The following is a 21,104-nucleotide window of genomic DNA, read 5'->3' on the forward strand; positions in this document are numbered from 1 at the left end:
AAAACTCTTCCAATGAATAAGATAGAATAGCCCAATTAGAACAACAGGCAAAGGAGAACAACAGAAAATCCTTAACTTTACTCAAGGCCACTGTGTCTGTGGCACATTGCACCAACTCTAGAGAGTGCTTTTCACAAAGATTACAGTGTGAACAGTGCCCCCTAGAGTTGTGCAGTACATAAGCTCTATACTAAAAGATACAGTCTCACACTGGTTGTATCTGTGGCACTGTGGAAATGCAATGGAAAGCAAACTATGGGATATCATTGCACACTCCTCAAACTGGCCAAATTATGTTGCAGCATATAAAAATGGTGGGAGGATGTGAAACATCTGGAATTCTCATAAACTGCTTCTGTGAGTGGAAGTTGGTACCATCACACTGGAAAGCAATTTCACAATATCCAGTGAAATTAAAAATGCAGATAACCCATGACTTAGCAAAGTCCACGTCTAGGTATATAGCCTAGAAATATCCCCACCCATGTATAATATTCATCAACAGGACAATAGAGGGGATGCTATGTGGTATATTCATATAAAGGAAACTACAACAGCAGTAAAGTGAATGCGCTACAGCTACACGTGTCAACAGAAACAGACCCCCGAAATGGTGCTGATGAAGGAAAAAAGCGAGATGCAGAAACAGTCAGCATGATATCATCTCTATCAAATTTAAAAACGTGGAATAATCGTACGTATTACTTACAGATGCAGACATACGTAACGGAAGCAGAAACCACACAACTGAGGGTGGCTACCTAACAGAGGGAGGGGAACAGCCTCAGGGAGGCAGGAGGTAAATGTGGGGGCTCAAAAACAACTAGTCCTATTTTATTTCTCCACAAAATAAAAACACAAAGCAAATGTAGCAAGATGGTTACCACTGATTGTGTGGTGGGTGTTATTCTTTTTATTGTTATGTTTGAAGTATTTCGTAGCTTTTTGTTTCTAAGTTACACCGGCAAGAACAGAGACCGGGTCCTTCTCGAGGAAGAGCACAAGGGGGACTCGATCCCTCACTTCCGCTTCCCTCCTCGGCCCAGGAGAGGTTAGCTCCTACTTCCCTGACCCTGTACTTGCTGAGGATGCCAAAAATAACCTTGTCCCCCAGTGGGGGAGGAGATTATTTCCCCCCCCCCCACCCCCACCCCACCTTGAAGCTACTAACTGGCTGGTCACACTCTTCTCTGTGCTTCTCCGCTTTCTCCTGAGCTCTCCATGGCCTCCAGGGCTCAGGCCAGGGTCCATGTTTCTTCTCTTTCTACCCACATTCTCTCTGGATGATTTTACCTTAACTCACATCTTCAAGGACTTCCTAGAAATAGATGGCCCCCCCATCTCTGTCTGCAGTCCATCTGTCTCTCCTGAGCCCCGAACCACTCCCTTCAAAGTGCCCACCCCTGGTCCTTATCCCGAGGTAGTACTCGGAAACTGAGCTCATCATCCTCGGCTTGCAGCTCCTCTTCCTGGGTCCCCTACCTGATACGTGGCACCACATTCCGTCCGTCCTGTCACCCAGCAGTAACCCGGGAGCATCCTCCTTCCTTCCTCCCTCCTGCTCATCCCCTACCTGCAACCAGCCAATCAGCCCCACCGGCTGCTGTGTATTTCTCTGCTTGGTCCTCTCCGTATGGCTCCTGACACCATTACTGTCTGGGCTTCAGCATTCCTCTTTTAATGACTCCAGTAACCCCCCCATCTGTGGTCTCCCCGCCACCATCCCTGCCCCTGCCATTCTAGCCTCCCTGCCGCAGAGAAGAGCGATCTTTCTAAAATGCCGCTTCCATCCCAACACCCTTTTCTCACCATCCCTGAAGTGCTGAGTCTTCAGGAGAAGACCCCAAGTCCTCTCTGACTTGCCCCAGGTGCCCCTCGAGCTCCTCATACTCTGCCAGCCCAGTCGTGCCCGGCTCTCCTCACTGGCCTTTGTATGTGGTGACTGAACCTCAGATCTTCTCGCAAACTGTCCCGCAGGCGCCACCATTTCTCTTTGCCCGCTAACCGTGATCCTACCGTCCGCCTTGCGCCCCTCCCCCAGTTGGGTGTTAGGTCTCTATCACGGCCACCGTTACACTGCGCTGTTCCACCGTGAAGGCACCTGCCCGTCTTCCCCATCGGTCAAGGAGGAACAAGAGGATCGTCCCTATCCCTGCACCTCTGGCGCACAGCGTCATGCCTGCCATGCTGATGGGTGTTCAGAAGGCACAGGGGGCTGGTCGACCTGGGGCCGAGAGCCTATGTAACAAGCACTGACGCGTCTTAATTTTGCAGCAGTGGCTGAAACACACGGTGGCCACAGGGAGGGCACGGGGCAGCTTTGGGCACCCAGGCACCAGTCCCAATGGTGGCCCAAGGATCTCCAAGGAGAATTTGGAAGGAGGCAATGTTAATTTTCTTATTCTCAGAAGGCTTGCTTGCTCTTCATTAGACCAAATGTCGGAACGCTTTAAAAAGTGCAATTGGCTCCCCTTTTCATCTTGATTTCCTTAGGGAGGAAAACCCCAATCCTGGCGGTTGACATCAGGGAGGCAAAGCCACAGTTAGTGGGAAGATCTATAGATACCTCTGTGATCAACAGCTTCGCTTCCTCGCCCCGTTGGCAGCTGGAGAGAGGCCTCTGCTTCCAGATGTGGAGCGGAGACGGTCTGTGCTGGCAAACGCGCGTGCCTGGTGTGCAGCGAGAGGCTCCACAAACACGTGTCCAGTAGGCTCCTCCTAAGGACAGTCTCTTAGGTTTATTAGCAAAAGCTCTGGAAATCAGGATTCGCCAACTGAAGAGTCACTTGTAGCTAAAATACCAAGGATGGAGTTTCCTGTGTGCCGGCTAGGCGGCCCTCCTCATGGCTGTGTTCTACGTGATCTGATCTTATCCCTGAGACCCTGTTGCCGGGGCAGCGTTGCCCTCGCTTCAAAGAGTTCGACGCTGACACTCTGAGAATGTTCTGACCGATCCGAGATCACACAACCAGTACATCCTGGAGCCGCACTTCCAAGTCATGTCTATGGCCACAACCCATCCTTGCCCTGCTAGGTCAGAGGATACGCATCGAAGGCCTGTGTCTCTCTGTGGCCCCTAGACATAAAAGTAAACATCCAGGGGCGCCTGGGTGGCGCAGTCGGTTAAGCGTCCGACTTCAGCCAGGTCACGATCTCGCGGTCCGTGAGTTCGAGCCCCGCGTCAGGCTCTGGGCTGATGGCTCGGAGCCTGGAGCCTGTTTCCGATTCTGTGTCTCCCTCTCTCTCTCTGCCCCTCCCCCGTTCATGCTCTGTCTCTCTCTGTCCCAAAAATAAATAAAAAAACGTTGAAAAAAAAAAAATTTAAAAAGTAAACATCCAGATTCTGAACATCTGACAACAATCAGCTGGAACAAAATAATGGCGCCTCATTGGACAAGGAATACACTTCTCAGCTCACTGCACCTACTTTCTTTACAAAGTTTCCTACTCCTGGAAATATTTGGGTTTGCAACCATTGCACCATAGTTTATGCACCTTCCTTCCTTCCTTCTTTCCTTCCTTCCTTCCTTCCTTCCTTCCTTCCTTCCTTCCTTCCTTCTTCCTTCCTTCCTTCCCAGAGCGAGCGAGCAAACAGCAGAGCGGCAGAGAGAGGGAGAGGGAAAGAGAATCCCAGGCAGGCTTCACACTGTCAGCGGAGAGCCCGACACGGGGCTCAAACTGATGAACCGTGAGATCATGACCTGAGCAAAAGCCAAGAGTCTGATGCTTAACCAACTGGACCACTCAGGTGCCCCACCATCCATTTTAGAACAGAATTCCTCCAAACCGTATGGAAGCAAAAGACTGACCCATGTTGGCCCTCATCTTTCGTGAAGGAGGCAAAGAGATGGGCTGCACGGCCTGGTCTGCCCGTGTCCACACAGATGAGTGAACGCTGTGGTCTGGATCTGGCCACTCTATCGCCCCGAAGCCTTGTTTCTCCCACTGCCAGCTGGTTTCTCAGCCTGGCAGTTATGATGGGCCAAGGACAGAGGGGGGTTCACAGTGGTACTGGATAAACCAAGAACAAAAAGTACAGCGTGGAAACATCGGCTGAGGGGGCGCCTGGCTGCCTCAGTTGGAGCAGGCGACGCTTGATCTCGGGGTTATGAGTTCGAGCTCCATGTTGGTCTTAAAGATTGCTTAAGGAAATAAAAAAAATTACACACACACACACAAAAACCCCAGCCGAAAAGGGACTCACTGGAGGTCAAAACGGTCCATAAGGAATAGTAATAAAAAAGGAATCTGGTGAAATCTTGGCAGGGATGAGGGAATGTACATCGAGAAGAGCTCTTTTCTCTCAAATAACAGAATCGAATTCAACCAAGCCACGGGTGAACTGGATTGCGTGAGCACCATTGCCGAGCGAAGCTTGGGTTGCCCACGGTATAATTTCTCAGAGATCTCCTGAGGTTGCACAGAAAGGTCTTGTTGTTGAACTGAAGGGGGATGCTGGGAATGGGCCCTGTTCTCCTGCTCTGTTGTCAGGTTGGTTTCACCACCCAGGGGCCCACCGTACCTCTCCCCATGGAGACACTGCTGGGTTTCAATGCGCTTTTCATTCTCTTGGCTGCCTGAGCAAACAGCCATCACTGTTTCCATTGTGAGCTCTTCTCCTTTTGGAGCCAAGCCCAAGTTCAGGGAACATGTGCTTGAGACCAACATTTGGCAGCCTGGGTCCCCACTTGGAGTGACTCTGTCTTTGCCTTTTTCCTATTAAGACACTTTGCTGAATTTGGAGACTGGAAAGCAATGCTGAACGCGCTTAGTTCTAAAAGCTGGTTCCTACCCCTGCTGGCTCGTTAGTAGACGAGACAAAAAACCCACACCCAAATTCAGAACCCGAGTTACTAGGTGAAGACACAGAGTTATTTCCATCCCTCTCTAGTTACTAACATGCCTGAGGCCATTCGTATCTCAAAGCTCCAATGGGCTCAGTTTCCTGGAGAAAATTTCTCGTTGCGTTATTTACCACGTTAAGAATTTCTATGAGAAGTCCTACCTCACACTTGAAAAAACTAAGCATCCTAATTGCTGGGACCCCATTTGGTACAACCGGTGACAGGTTAGAAGTCAGAGATTAAATATTTTCCCCACACCCACATAGAAGTAATGGTAGAGTTGGTACTAGAACATGATTACGTGGTTAAGTGACTCTTGATTTCAGCTCTGGTCATGATCGCACGGTTGGTGAGTACGAGCCCCACGTCAGGTTCTGCGCGGACAGGGCAGAGCCTGCTCGAGATTCTCTCTCTCCCTTTTACTCTGCCCCTGCCCCTGCCCCTCCCCGTCTCGTGTGCGCGTGCGCTCTCTCTCAAAATAAACTTCTAAAAAAAGATGATTAAAAAAAAGAACATAATTACTTAAATATCCAGATCAAAGTTTATTCTACCATAGCAAATAACAGGACTAGGTTTTTGGTTTGGGTTTTTTTTTTTTTTTTTTTTTTACATTTTTAAGTTGACGTATAATTACACACAATAAAATGCGCAGAGGGTTTAAGTGGAGAGTTTAATACATCCTGACAAATATTGACACCCATGTCATCAACACTCCAATCCAAACAGATTATTCCCCAAATCCCAGAAAGTCCCCTTAGGCCTTTTTCCCTCAACTCCCATCCCCCATCTTCCCCCACCAGGCAACAACCACTCTTTGATTTCTATCCCCCTTGATTACTTTTAGTGTGTCAGACACACATTTTAGTGTGTCTGCACATTTGGACCACAGGTGCTACTTGGGATTTGTTTTGGATCCACGCCTTGCAGGAAGTCAGTCTTAACCCCGGTACAGACACATTTAGGTTTGAAGGGATTCACGTTTGCGAGATGTGAAGGCCAACTACGATTCCTCAGTATGCGGTCCAAAAAGGACTTTTGGAAAATAAAGTTTTCTTCACACTCTCTGCTTTCCTGGCTCTTTCTGTATCCCGCTTCTCCTCCAGGACAGCTGTCTTTGGGAAGACCTGCTTGAGCCCTTTAAAGGGAGCACACGGGCACATCTTCCTACTTAGAAGCCACCTCCTGGTTTTGGTGACCTTCCTGCCTCACTGGGCCTCCTCTCACCAGCTCATCTGGCTTCCCCACGGGCATCACAAGAGGACGGTGGTAGTTGAAAACTCAGCGTTGTCCTAAACCACTTAACTAGCTAGCAAGGGAACCGGGTTTTAGAAACTGGAAAACTCTGGCTAAGGCTTGCTCAGAACACTGTCTTAAAGCCAACAAGTATTGCCAAGGTCCAGGTGGAGGCGGCTTTCCACCAGCCACAGACACGGCCAGATCAGACGGGCCTGCTTCTCTTCCAGGCCGAGCTGGCAGCCAGCGTGGGTCATTTTCTCCGTAGCGGCTTCATTTCCCCAGACAGTGAGCTAATGCTTGGCATTAGCAAACTCCATAAAACAAGGCATTTCACCCCGTACTTTAAGGCAGAAATGACTACATGGAATATACACACACACTTATTTAAATCGAGCCACATTTTTAAAAGTCTGAAGAAAAATAGTTAAAAATTATGCAAACATAGACACATTAGAATCCACTTGTGAACAAGAACAAAGGAATGATGCTGGAGCGTAAACTTCCCTCAAGAGCCAAATTTCAGAAGACGTTTTGTTAGACCACCCTCTGGAATTACAAGCGCAGCTGCCTAAAATCTGTTGGGGGAGTCCCTCTTCCTGTACAATGCCACTTCTGAGGACTTTCTGCTGTTTCAATAGTTTAAAATACAGAAACGGTTTTCTGTTTTTTACAAATGTTTATTTTTGAGAGAGAGAGAGAGCAAGCAGGGGAGGGGCAGGGAGAGGGGGACAGAGGATCTGAATTGGGCTCCGTGCTGACCATGAGATCGCGACCTGAGCCGAAGTCAGACGCTTAACCCACTGAGCCACCCAGGTGCCCCTTACATAGTTTTTTTTTTTTTTAATTTTTAAAGGAGGTTACATAGTTTTTTAAAAAGCCACCTCCCCACCCCTGTCCCCCCCCCCCCCCCAAAAAAAAAAGAAAGAAAGAAAAGAAAAGTGAAACAAAGTTAACTGTGTACAGATTTGGAGCAGTAACCACAAAAGGAGGTGTTTCATGAAACCTGAAAACACAATCTCTAGATCAGGGTTTCTCAGCCTCAGCACTACTGATACTGTGGGCCAAATCCTCCTTTGTTACGGGGTTTGTCCTGTGCACTGCAGCATGTTAGCAGCACCCAAGGCTGGCAACACTTGGCCCATACTGTCACACATCATTTCTGGGGGAATTCAGTGCTGTGTGTGCAACTCCATGGGAGACAGTTTTTAAATGCAGGAGGAGAGGACGTGCCAGGCCACAAGGAGTCACACGGAGAAGCACCAGGGTGGGTCAGGAGGCAGAAGGAGCGAGGACGTGCGCACAAGAGCCGTTATTGTAAAGGGGAGGAAAGGACGGGGCAGGGTAAGCGGACTTGGGACTGGCTAGTTGGACTCATTTCAGTGGTCTCTGAGGCACAAGGGCTGTCCCTGGTTTTCTGGCACCTGGACCTGGGGCGATCAGGGCAGGTGGAGTGTGGCCCAGAGTGGGAGAGCCCCATAAAGCACGTGGCTGGGTATGAACTCTGGAGGGCTTACTTTCTTTTCTTTTCTTTTTTTAATGTTTATTTATATTTGAGACACAGAGAGAGGCAGTGTGCAAGCAGGGAGGGGCAGAGAGAAAGATGGAGACAGAATCCGAAGCAGGCTCCAGGCTCTGAGCTGTCAGCACAGAGCCTGATGTGGGGCTTGAACAGACAAGTCGTCAGATCGTGACCTGAGCTGAAGCTGAAGCCAAACGCTTAACCAACTGTGCCACCAAGGTGCCCCTGGAGGGCTCAGTTTCAATCTTTTACTATCTCTGGGAGTTGGCTAGCCTCCGTGGGCAGTCTCTCCAGGGTGAGCAAGGCCCTGGATGTCAAAGCATCAGAAGCACATGGTTGATACAGGGAGGATAGAGTCTTGCACCTGGACTGTGTCCGTGTGCCTTTTCTCTCTGCCGACGTTAATCTGTGTCCTTTCAGGGGCACCTGGGTGGCTCAGGTCATGATCTTGCAGTTTGTGAGTTTGAGCCCACGGTTTGAGGCTGTCGGAACAGAGCCTGTTCCGGATTCTCTGTCTCCCTCTCTCTCTGCCCCTCCCCCGCTTGCGTGCGCCACGTGCTCTGCTCTCTCTCAAAAACGTTCAGGGCACTTGGGTGTCTCAGTCCGTTGAGAATCTGACTTCAGCTAAGGCCATGATCTCGTGGTCCATGAGTTCAAGCCCCACATGGGCTTAGTGCTGTCAGCCTGTCAACACGGAGCCTCCTTCAGATCCTCTGTCCCCTTCTGTCTGCCCCTCCCCCACTTGCCCTCTCCCCCCAAAAAAATATTTAAAAAAAAAGATTAAAAAAATCTGTATCCTTTTGCTGAAATAAATAATAACTACAACAGTTTTGCTGCATTCCATGAGTGTCCAGTGAACCATCAAACCTGAGGGTGGTCCCGGGGATCCCTTGCACTGCTGCTAAAACCATGAGCTGAAAGGGTGACTGGGAACTTCCTACCGGGATAGATAAGCTGAGCCCACTGAGCCCACTGCGAACTCACTGAAAGCAGGACAACCAGATGTCCTGTTCCTCTTGATATGGTGCAACAGAAGTACGCAGAATCACCTAAGAAGCCCTAGGACTGGGGTGAGGGTGGGGCTGACTGAAAAGGGGGAGTGCCTGGCTAATGGGAACCATACTGGGTCGATGAGGGTCCCCCACCTCTAACAGAGAACAAAAATGTTTTACAATTATGGTGATGGTTGTACAACTCTGTGGATATACTAAAAGCCACTAAATTGTATACTCTCAATGGGTAAATTTTATGGAATGTAAATTATATCCCAATAAAGCTGTTATTAAAAAACATTTAAAGCCATACAAGAATGACAGGGCGCCTGGCTGGCTCAGTCGGTGGAGTGTGTGACTCTTGATCTTGGGGTCATGAGTTCAAGCCCCATACTGGGTGTAGAGACTACTTACGAATAAAATCTTAAAAGAAAAAAAAGCTATACCAAGATACTAAAGGACTTTGAGAAGAGCTTTGGATAATCCTGACACGGAGAACTTCCCTTTCCATCAATAATTTAAGGAGCAGAGAGGTTGAGAGTTAAATATTAGATAGTGGTTAAAAGAGGATGGGTAGCTAGGTCTGCTGCTGATTTGCTATATGGACTTTTGGCCTTTTAGACAGAACTCTTTCATTTGAAAGCCACAGTCAACCTACTCAGATAGGCTTAACCCAAACAGCCGTATGAATTTATCTCACATACTTGAAGTCCAGGCTGGGCACTGGCTTCAGGCATCCAAACAAGGTCACGGGAGCCGATGCTTTTGGCTGTTTCCTGTTTTCTTGCCTTCATTCTCAAGCTGGCTGCCTCTGTGTGGAGGCAAAGGCAGCCACAGACAGTCCCACGAGTCTGTGGTCCTTGGAGCTTCTGATCCGAGAGGAGACAGCATCTTTCCTGCTCGCCCTGGCAGTAGTTCCAGGATTGTATGGCGCTGCCTCACAATCTGAGAGCTGGGGAGTGAGGTTTGCTTCAGCCACGTCCCACGGATAGAGCAGGAAAGGATGACCCTCCGAGGGAAGAAACGGCACATGTCCACTATGCCAAGGGAAGCTCTAAAACTTGCAGAGGTCTGGACACCATCTCAGCCCAAGAAATACTTGCCAGATCAACGTGGGAACACACAGAGCGGAGCTGCTGCAGAGTACCTTTCAAGCGTCACATTCCAAGTTCTTACTCCATGTTTTAGAGAAGCAATAACACATGTTAGGACAGATGCCAAGGGCATCAGCGAGGTGATGTTTTAGCAGAGAGAGATACTTCAGTCAAGAATGGATAGTTCCATGTTTCAGGATTCTGTCCATATTACCCAGAAGAGATATGTCACTCTGATAGATGGCAGACTTTTTTTTTCCTGACTCAGCCACAAGAAAAGCTAAGGCTTGTCCAGCACAAAGGAAGAAGCCGTCCAGTGTGAGCAGCTGAAAAACACTCTGCTACTAATAAGCTCTTTGCAGTTTGCCCTTCTTATTTAAACTGGTGATAATCCGGTGGGTTTCTGATCCAGGATCCAAAGGCCTGCTTTCGGAGCGCACTCCAGGCTTCCTGGTAAGTAGACGCAGCCTCCTTGTACTCGTGGTAGGTCTCTAGCTTCTGCGCCCTAATGCACACACACCGCCAAGCACACAGGTTCTCACTGATCAGCTCAACGTGGTGGCCAACTGAGCAATCAGCTGGACAGATGTCTAAGCAGAGACTAGGAACAGATCTAGGAATGGGAGGATTTTGGTACGCTTTCCAACAGCTACTCTCTCTCTCTCCAATGTAGGAAATTCACTAGAAAGCAACACGGATTGAAATAGGGGAGAAAAGGGGGCACCTGGGTGGCTTAGTTAAGCGTCCGACTCTTTTGCCTCAGGTCCTGATCCCATGGTTTGTGAGATCGAGCCCCATGTTGGGCTCTGTACGCTGACCGCACTGACCACGTGAACGCTACTTGGGATTCTCTCTCTCTGCCCTCCCTCCCCTGCCACGCTTGCGTGTGAACTCTCTTAAAATAAATACATAATCATTAAAAAAAAACCAGGTGAGAATAAACAATGCTAGTCTTGTCTGGTCCTCCTGCTATCAGATAACACAAGAATAACTATCTACTTTTTGGTTTAAAGAGTTCTGGGAAATGGCTTACTGCACAGTCCCGTTCCCCGTAAGACCCAGATAGGACTCATGGATGCCCCCCCTTGGCTTACCTATGACAGACCCTCAAACTCCCATTCTCTGTCTCATAATGACTAGCTGAACTGTTTCCATCCACACGCCAATCTCGACAAAATTCTTGCTTCCTTGACCAACATTAGTTATGCTTCTGTCCTCCCAACCCTGAACTATGACCCACCCTCAGCCTGAGCCAGCATCACAATATGCAGGGACCTATTCTTAATGGCTCCTCCTGACAATTGACTGATCTCAAGAAAAGATGTTTCCTGTCTACTCGTCCCATCACACCAATTGCGCATTCCATGCCCCCTGCCCTGTTCTTTCCAGCCTTGTTCACTGCTCCCCACAAAGGGCTACTCCTTCCCGCCTGCCCTGGAGGCTTACAGACCTTAGGACTGGAGTGTCTTTGCTATGGCATCAGTCCTGCTGCTGCTGTTAACAGCCCCTCTCTTACTGCAATGATCCTTTTGAGTAAAGTCTCTCCTGACCTCAGTCCAGATTTGTTTTCACCGACACATAAAATGTATGGAAACCTCCTGGTCAGTTTGATTCATTTTTCCAGACAAAAAAACAAGCAGAGTGACTCCTGACCAAACTGACTGGAGGGCATCACTACCAACAGCAGTACGCATGACGGTGATAACAAGTGTTCAGCCTCTTCAAATAGCCTTTTCTAGCAACACCTTGGCTTCCCCTCTGCTGTACAATAAAGAATTTGGCCGGTCTTGTTGCCGGTTCCTGGGAGGGAACCTTCAAACCGCCAGGATTTCCCAAGGGGTAGAAATGTCTTTGTTGGGGCACCTGGGTGGCTCACTTGGTTGAGCGACTGACTTCGGCTAAGGTCATGATCTCACGGTTTGTGAGTTCGAGCCCCGCGTCGGGGTCTGTGCTGACAGCTCAGAGCCTGGAGCCTGCTTCGGATTCTGTGTCTCCCTCTCTCTCTGCCCCTCCCCCACTCATGCTCTGTCTCTCTCTGTCTCAGAAATAAACATTAAAAAAAAAAAAAAAAGAAATGTCTTTGTTATTCATGGTGGACCCCTCTGATCACACCTGAGTTTATACTTAACGAGGTGACTCCTGGTGGGCCCTAGAGAGATCTGGATGGGGCTGGCCCTGCCAGAGAGACTAACCACAGAGTGGAGTTGGTCTGACCTCCTGATGGGAGGGGAAGATGGAGAATGAGTTCAGTCACATCATGTGGTCAATGAGTCATTCAGGTGTATGTAACACAAGCACAGGGAAGACACTGGACGCTGAAACTTGGGTCCCCTTCTGGTTGGTGACACACAGTGATGTGCTGGAAGGGTGACACATCCTGAGACACAGACGAATTGTGTTTGGTACCCTCTCAGACTGTGCCCTGTGTGTCCCTTCTTTTAGCTGGTCCTGATCTATATTCTTTAGAATAAAAAGTAATTGTAGGTATAGTGCACTCCTGAATTTGAGTTGTTCCAGTGAATTAGTGAACTTAAGGGGGTAGCAGGAGCCCCTGAGTTTGCAGTCAGTGGTCCCAAGCGTGAGGGGCTTGGGGGCCCTGGAGCTTGCATCTGGCGTATGAAGTGAGGGCACTGACCTTGAGTAGCTAAGTGTCTGGACTACCCACCCACCGGCCCCTGGAGTGGTTTTATAGTTCTCTACATTCCTCTTTGGGAGCAATTTCAATTGTAAAGCTGCAGCAGAGGAAGAGAAGAGTGATGTTCCTAATAGACTCTATTGCCCTCTAAGCAATAGGGCCAGCCCCATATGTCTGCCCTGCCTTCCACCTGGAGGGGGGCGAAGGGGGGCCCTGGAGCAGACCAAGCCCCAATTCCCCCCCAGTCTTCTGTAACCCTGCACCACTAAACCACCCCTCCTGTACACCTCAGATCTGCACCTGCAATCGGAGCCCGGGGGACAGAGGCACATGCGGGTGATAACTAAGTGCCCACTGGCCCATTGAGCCACCACTCCTGCCAAAGCTTCCTGCCATTTGTAAACCAGAATTAAACCACAAGTCGTCCTAAATATGAAAAAAAAAATGGGTCAACAGAGTCACCTGAGGGAGTCTGGCCACTTGTCCTCTGAAATACTGCTTAGCAGTTTCTGAAATGATCTAAAGAGTTCCACTTTGCTGATTTGGGATCTGTTTGGAAAGACAAGACAAAGAAGATTTTTAATGAGTGTTTGATACACACCAGGCCCCTGTCAGGGACACCGGGCTTCCCCTGGTATCTTTCTTAAATTTGAACGTGCAGGAACGCCACCCCCCCCACCTGTTCTTCACATGAAGAAAATGTAGACCTGATTGGGGTGAGGTTAACAAAGTGAATCTCCTCTTAAGAAATGTCATCAGCCGTGAAATCATGAAGGTGACAGTCTCAAATGGGGTGACAACAGAGGTGGGATTACTAAATTCCCCCCAGGACTCCTGCCAGCCATGCTGGGCTACTTCTTCCTAAGGGCGCCGGCCCTGTGGGTGATACCGCTCACGACACTGAAGCTGGGTTTCAAGCTTGAGTGGTGCTCCCCACGTGAACCACGGTTACAAAGTCCACTCGGACAAGCACCGGAGGCAGAGCCTCCAGACTCCCCTGCGGGCACTGTGGGCCTTCCTTTGCTTCTAACATGAAGCTTCGTGCAGGCCACAGCTCGGGACAGTGAAGGAAGTGAGTGCGGATTCCTCACCAGCCCAACTGGGCTCTCCTGGCTCTGCCCATCCAGGCTGCCGGGATCTGGACCGTGTGCGCCTCCTTCTTTCCTCGCTATACGCGGTTCACGAGCTGATGCAGAGGCAGACGTGTGTGCCAAGAAGGTGCTGTCTCATCTTTACACACCATACCCTTCCCCGTCCTCACAGACTGTCCATGTGAGCTGTCCATCAGCTCGGACCCTGTGGCCACAATAGGTATATGTGAAGTAGGGAAGTGTACGTTCTGCCAGAGAGTTCCCTCACCTGGCGGGCACTGAGGCTACAATGCAGCAATCATCGCTTAGGGGGGGTCCTGAGCCCTCACACTCTCCCTGGGCTTGAACTGGGCCCGAGTGGCTGCCGGCGCTTAGGAATGTAAGGTTCCTTTAAAGGTAAAAAGAAAACCCAAAGCCAAGAAACTAATGAAACTTATCTCATTAACAGATTAAAAGAGAAATGTAATGTCATTATGAGGAAAAAATGTGCAGAGAAGCACTTGTGAGAATTCAACAGCCACAGAATGATTTAAAATCTTTTAGCAAACGAGGACTAGGAAAGACAGCATTTACATTCATAAAGGGTATCATTAAAAACCTATAGCAAATTCATGTCCTTAAAATCAAGAATAAGACAAGGGCATCGAGGTGCCTGAGTGGCTCAGTCGGTTAAGCGGCCGACTCCGGCTCAGGTCATGATCTCGCGGTCCGTGAGTTCGAGCCCCTCATCGGGCTCTGTGCTGACAGCTCAGAGCCTGGAGCCTGCTTCGGATTCTGTGTCTTCCTCTCTCTCTGTCCCTCCCCCATTCGCGTTCTGTCTCTCTCTGCCTTTCATAAATGAATAAATGTTAAAAAAAAAAAAAAAAGACAAGGGCATTGCTTTCACAGCTTCTTGAGACCAGCTCTGAAAATGTTTCCAGCATTCTTCCCTCTGGAGGAACAAACAGCACTTTCTCTTATGAATGTTTCTGGCCTAAGCGAATGGCCTTGTGAGTGATGTTAAGGTATTATATCTATACAGACGGGGGATGCTGGGAACCACTCCTCTGCTGAACAAGAACTCCCTCCAGAGAAGAAAGGCCTTTCTCAAGACCTAATCAACAGCAGAACAGAGTGGCCATACTCGTAATTCCTCTGCCAATGAGACCTACTCAGTAATAACCACTCATGTCATTTGTGGAACATAACAATCCTCCTGGCTGCTAGCTACTTCTCTCCAAGGAGCCCTGGTTCCTTTCAGCAGCAACAATTATGTTCTTAGATATTAGGCTCTCCCTGGTAAGTTGGTTGACATTGCTGGTTGGGGCATCAGAGAGCTAGGAAAATTATATATACATAAACAATTTCTTAAAGATGACACAGGTTTACGTAGGTGTTCTTAATCTAGCCCTATCTTTTAACATATTTAGGCACACTTAGGGTTGTTGTTGTTGTTATTGTTGTTGTTTTTAACCCCTCATGCTTTTCTTTTATAATCCAATAAGCCACGTAAATGATGTCTCCAGGATGCTCTGGGGTGGAATAAGGATTTGCCACTTTAGGGACAAGAGCAAAATGAAGCTTCTTGAAAATGAGGGTCTTTTACCTGGTGTGTTATCATCGCGTTGTTTGGAAAAGAACACAAAGACTTAAGTATTTTCTTCTCGTATTGTGTTAGCATATTAAATGTCTCTAACATCCGTCTGCTTTCATATGCCCCGTGGTGGTAAAGAAGGTGGTCCTAGGATGCCAGGGCTTGGGAATGAGCAGTGAGAGAACCTGCTCTCTCCCCAGCAGCTGTAACTCTTTAGAATAAAAGAAACGCTGACTCTTCTGCACATAACATGAAGCTTCACTGGGCAACTGAAGGGGAAACCAACCTTAACAAGGTGTTTGCTGCGAGCCTGCACCACATTCGCTTTCACTTCTCACCATGTTCCTGGGTGACACATACTCTTAGTTACCCTTGCTTTGCTGTTGGGGAAACGGAGGCTCAGAGAAGTAAAGTAATTTGCCCAAGGTGTCACACACTGGAGAGGAAGGGAACTAGGAATTAAACATCAGTCTCTTGGACTGCAAAGCTCCTGCTCTTTCCCCCATACACTTCTTCCCTGCAAGGAGTCTGCCTCCTAAATGGAGAGACACCTACACCGCATCAGGGACCTCAGATCATCTACTCCAACATCCTCATCTTACAGATATGGACACACGGAAGCCCGGAATGCAACTGGACTCGTTCAAAGTCATGTGGGTAACGGGAGCCAGAGCGAGTTTGGGAACATGAGGTACTCCTCATCAACAGAAAGCACTGACATATCGGTATAAGCCAGAGAATATAGCACTACAGGAGTTTGAAGAGAGGTTCCAGGAGGCAGCGAACCTGGACCTTCTGGACCTACAGCAACCAGAAGGCAGTGGTGGTTGAGCTGAACGTTCAAGGTAAAAGAGGGTGTGGACTCCTAGTGAAGAAGAGCATTTAGACCTGAGCGAAGCACAAACAGGAGCCACCGTCAGGTGGGTGGGGCCAGGGGGAGCTGCTGTGGGCCTGTCGCTGCCGTAGAGCAGAGCTGGAACTCTGCAGGAAACATGGTCCCGGTGAAGGCAGGACCTGCTCTGCTCACACACCCTGGTCTGTGGCTGAGAGCTGGTCCCTTGGGAGATGCAAACAGTGGCCTGAAACTAGGAGGTCCTCGGGGGAAAAACTGGTCCCAAAACCTCCACCCCTAACAAGTTTGTTAATATCACTCAATTCAACAGCCTGGGCTAACAGGAAAGGGTCTGGGTCTGCAGACTGGGCCATCTGGACCCTGCTGAGTGGCTGCAGAGAACAAAACCTTCTTTTTTAAGGTCTAAAACTATATAAGTTATTTTTGTCTGTGTTGAGGCTGGCAAATAAGCATATTAAAAAGAAGAAACAAATCCACCTGTGAACTTTAATTATAAAATTTCTTTTTAAGGACATAGTAAAGAAATGGAAAAGCAACTCAAGAGTGAAAAGAACTACAGTTGACCCTTGAATAACATGGGTTTGAACTGTGCGGGGTCCAGTGACACAAGGATTTTTTTCAATAAATACAGTATTATACATGTCTTTTCCTTATGACTTTTGTAATAACATTTTTCTGGTTTGCTTTATGGTAAGAATACAGTATGTACTACATACAACATATGAAATACATGCTAATCAAGTGTTCATGTTATCAGTAAGGCTTCTAATCAACAGCAAGCTATTGGCAGTTAAGGTTTTGACCAATCAAAAGGTATAAATGGATTTTCAACTGTAAGGGGGGTCAGAACCCATAACCCCCCCAGGGTTATAGTTCAAGGGTTAACTATACCTGTAAAAGGTAGAAAGCCTACAACAGTCACTCAGTGGCAGCTCAGTCCATCTGAGATGTAAATGCCTTTGGTGGAGAGGCCATTTCCCTACAGCCCGTCCCAGCCACAGGCTACTGAAGACTACCAGTGGCTCACTGGGAGGGAAAAGTAGAGTAGGATCTGCTGAGCATTTAGAAGAAGAAAAACCAGTACGGCAGATACATGACCCTTGAAACACACAGGGAGTCTCATGTCTAGCAGACTACATGTTGTACATTTCAGTCGAAGCCAATATGAAGACAAAAAGTCCTGCTTTCATGGTTGCCTTTCTGCCAGGCCAATCACTGTGGAGCTTCATAAATGATTCTTGGCTTCCAAGCTTGACCTATGAAACCAGAATCCCTAGTGGTAAAGCCCAAGAAAGTGTTCTTTTCAAGATTTTCCAGGGGAAAGAACAGTCTTTCCAAAAAAAAAAAAAAAAAAATGGTGGCAGGACAACTGGATATCCCCATGCAAAAGAATGAGGTTGGACCCCTACCTCACACCTTATAGAAAAATTAACTCGAAAGGGATCAAAGTCATCAACCTAAGAGCTGAAACTATAAAACTATGAGAAGAAAACAAAGCAAATCTTTGTGATATTGAATCAGGCAATGGTTTCTTACCTGTGATGCTAAAAGCACAAACCACCCACGAAAAAACAGATTAAACAGACTTCATCAAAATTTAAAACTTCCATGTTTTAAAGGACACCTTCAAAAAGTGAAAAGACAACCCGCAGAACTGACAAAAAATACGTTCAAATACATCTGTGATAAAGGACTAGTACCCGGAATATATCAAGAAACCTTATAATTCAACAATAAAAGATAAATAAAACCAAGTTAAAAAATGGGCAAAGAATCAGAATAGGTATTTTTCCAAAGAAGATATACAAAGAGCTAATAAGTATATGATAAGATGCTCAACATCAAAAGAAGCTCAAACAATTATTAGGGAAATGCACAGCAAAACTACAATCATATAGCACTTCACACCCACAATGACTACAATAAAAAGAGACAATAATGAGTGTCGTAAAGGATATAGGATAATTGAAACCCATACATTGCTGGTAGGAGTTTAAAATAGTGCAGCTACTATGGAAAACAGTTTGGCAGTTCCTCAAAAAAAGCAAAAACAAAAAAACCTCCCGAGGTTATCATATGACCCAGCAATTCCATTCCAAGGTATACCCAAGAGAATTGAAAACATACGTCCACCTAAAAGATTCTATAAATGTTCGCAGCAGCATTATTCCCACAGCCCCAAAGTGAAATAACCCAAATATCCATTAACAGAAGCGTGGAGAAACAAAAAGTGGTCAGATCCAGACAATGGAATGTAGGAATGAAGGACTGATAACATGTTACGATATGGATGAGCCTTGAAAACTTAGGCTAAGTAAATTAAGTCACATACTGCATGATTTCATGTAGTGGGAAGTCCAGAACAGACAAATCCACAGACATAAAGGAGATTCATGGGGCTGGAGAAGGGCATGGGGAATGACAGCCAGTGGGTGCGGGGTTTCTTTTTGGGGAGATGAAAACGTTCTGGAACTAGATAGTGGTAACACACGACTGCACAGCCACCATCTCCTTCTGCCCCAATATGCTGTACCTGGCCTGAAGGCACCTGATTGCCTTCCGTGTTGTTCCCTGTGGAAAGCCATTGGCAGTGACATCCAGCGGCTGCTCAGGAACCGCACTCCAGCTGATGGCTATGAAAAGACAAGATTCTGCAATTAAGACCGTTCAGTTTCCTGTGAACATCAGAGGTGTTTTAACAAAAATATTTCCCTGCGTCTGCAGATTCAGGAGAGTTGGACATGACATCAGAGTCAATGGTTGCCACTGTGATGGATGGCCTCCAGAATATGGTAATATAAAGAGGTTGTGATTCATCACCATCATCATCAAATCTAATAACCATTAAGCATTTATCATACGCTGGACACAAGGTAATTGAATGAAATAGAATTTCTCATTTAATCCTCATAACAGCCCTAATAAAGAATGACAGACTTTTCTTCCACTCCTTAATCCCCATCACCTATTTTCCCCATCCTCCCCCATTCTACCCTCTGGTAACCATCAGTTTGTTCTCTATAGTTAAGAGTCATTCTTTGGTTTGTCTCCATTTTTTCCTCTTTGTCATTTGTTTCTTCCACATGAGTGAGATCATATGGTATTTGTCTTTCTCTGACTTATTTCACTTAGCATAATACTCTCTAGCTCCATCCATGCTGTTGCAAATGGCAAGATTTCATTTTTCTTTTATGACTAATATTCATTGTGTATATACACTACCTCTTCTTTATCCATTCATCTGCCAGTGGACACCTGGGCTGTTTCCATAATTTGGCTACTGTAAACACAGGAGTGCATGTATCCCTTTGAATTAGTGCTTTTGTACTTTTTGGGTAAATACCCAGTAGTATGATTACTGGATCATAGGGTAGTTTTATTTTTAATTTTTTTAAATCTTTTTTAAAAAATGTTTATTTATTTTTGAGAGAGAGAGAGAGAGAGAGAGGGGCAGAGAGAGAGAGGATCCAAAGTGGGTTCTGCACTGACAGCAGAGAGCCCGATGTGGGGCTTGATTTCACCACCTGTGAGATCACGACCTGAGCTGAAGTCGCATGCTTAACTGAATGAGCCACCCAGGTGCCCCTATTTTTAATTTTTTGAGGAACCTCCACACTGTGTTTCACAATGGCTGCACCAGTTTGCATTCCTACTAACAACAGTGCAAGGAGGTTTCTTTTTCTCCACAGCCTTGCCAACACCTGTTTCTTGTGTTGTTGATTTTAGCCATTCTGACAGGCCTGAGGTGATAGCTCACTGTAGTTCTGATTACCATTTCCCTAATGATTAATGATGTTGAGCATCTTTGCACATGTCTGTTGGCCGTCTGGATGCCCTCTTTGGAGAAATGTCTATTCATGTCTTCTGCCCATTTTTTAAAATTGGATTCTTTACGAAATGATATTCTTACCTAAAAATGAAGAACTTGAGGCTAAGACAGGATAAGTAAGTTGCCCAGAGTCACGGAGAGCATGAACCTGACCTAGGGTGGGTGTTTCCCAAGCCCACGCTACATTTTTTAAAAATTTTTTCAATGTTTATTCATTTTTGAGAGAGACAATACGAGCGAGCGTACAAGCTACGAGCAGAGGAAGGGCAGAGAGAGAGGGAGACACAGAATCCGAAGCAGGCTCCAGGCTACGGGCTGTCAGCACAGAGCCCAACGCAGAGCTCGAACCCACAAACCGTGAGATCATGACCTGAACCGAAGTGGGTCGCTCAACCAACTGAGCCACCCAGGCACCCCCCAAGCCCACACTATTGACCACTGAGGTAATAAACTGCCTTCCCAGGCTGGGTGGACACAGCGTCTCCCAGGCCACCCCACGGTCTGGGGAAAAGTCACTCCAGGGCAAGGGGAACCAGGATACCTTACCTGCGCCACAAGGAACAAGTCGGCCTGGGCTGTCAGCCCTTTTTGCCTGCACTGCGCCGCGGCTCTGTTCAAACAGTAAACCGGACTGCTGTATTGTCACTTCTTGAACTCCAAAGCCTTTGGGTAAAGCTGAGACGTTCTGACACCTAATGTGAGGGAAAATGCATTTGGTTTAGGCCCTCTGTTCGAGGAAGAGAATATGGAGGACTGTGGACCACTTCACCCCTGAGTCTCGGCGAGAGGGCATAACAGAACAGAATCTAGATCATATGAACCTCATGGCTGAAGGGAGATCCCTTCCCATCACTCTGAAGTGAAAACGATGAACTGAGTCACCACCCCTCAGTGACTTTAGTGACTCCAAACTCCACTCCTGGTACTGGCTTTGAAAGATGTGAAAACCTTAAACAGAAATATTAACTTGTGGCATCTGTTTCCTAGGGAATCCTTCACACACACCAGAAACCCAAACCATACTATAATATAAAAGTTTCATTTTTTCCTTTTGTATCTTTCACACAATCTACATGCCAACGTGGTGCTGCTCTGGAACTGAGGAGACAGCAACTTTAAGGTCTCAGAACGGGGAAAGCACAGGAAACTCAGAAAATATCTTGCACACAGTGCCTAGAGTTGCCTTTTTAAAGTTTATATATTTATTTTGAGAGAGAGAGGGTGCACACGCACGTGAGCATGAGTGGGGGGAGGGGCAGAGAGACAGAGGGAGGGAGAGAATCCCAAGCAGACTCCATGCTGTCAGTGCAGAGCCCGATGTGGGGCTTGAACTCATGAACTGTGAGATCATGACCTGAGCAGAAATCAAGAGTCCGATGCCTAACCGACTGGGCCACTGAGGCACCCCTGGGTTGCTTTATTTTTTAAAAAACATCTT

General features: G+C 47.3%; 1 protein-coding gene across 9 annotated transcripts in view; it reads right to left on the reverse strand.

Annotated features, from left to right (window-relative positions):
* Window positions 1-1,178: 1,178 nt before the first annotated feature.
* The window catches only part of ADAT1 (adenosine deaminase tRNA specific 1), a 31,026-nt gene continuing 11,100 nt past the window's right edge, over window positions 1,179-21,104 (reverse strand). For 4 of the 9 annotated variants that reach the window (XM_019413130.2, XM_019413131.2, XM_019413132.2 and 1 more), the window contains 4 exons: window positions 20,213-20,358; window positions 18,371-18,470; window positions 12,783-12,869; window positions 8,832-10,190 (listed from right to left, as the gene is read on the reverse strand). In XM_019413130.2, the coding sequence (XP_019268675.1) occupies window positions 10,058-10,190; window positions 12,783-12,869; window positions 18,371-18,470; window positions 20,213-20,358 (466 nt within the window). In that variant the 3' untranslated portion in view covers window positions 8,832-10,057. Of the gene's footprint in view, window positions 3,077-8,831; window positions 10,191-12,782; window positions 12,870-13,351; window positions 13,507-18,370; window positions 18,471-20,212; window positions 20,359-21,104 lie in introns of those variants that run through there. The other 5 variants (XM_019413135.2, XR_008423564.1, XR_008423565.1 and 2 more) reach the window with 5 other exon arrangements.

The sequence above is a fragment of the Panthera pardus genome, unplaced genomic scaffold (assembly GCF_024362965.1).
Source record: "Panthera pardus isolate Hobbes unplaced genomic scaffold, ASM2436296v1 HiC_scaffold_19, whole genome shotgun sequence".
Lineage (NCBI taxonomy): Eukaryota > Metazoa > Chordata > Mammalia > Carnivora > Felidae > Panthera > Panthera pardus.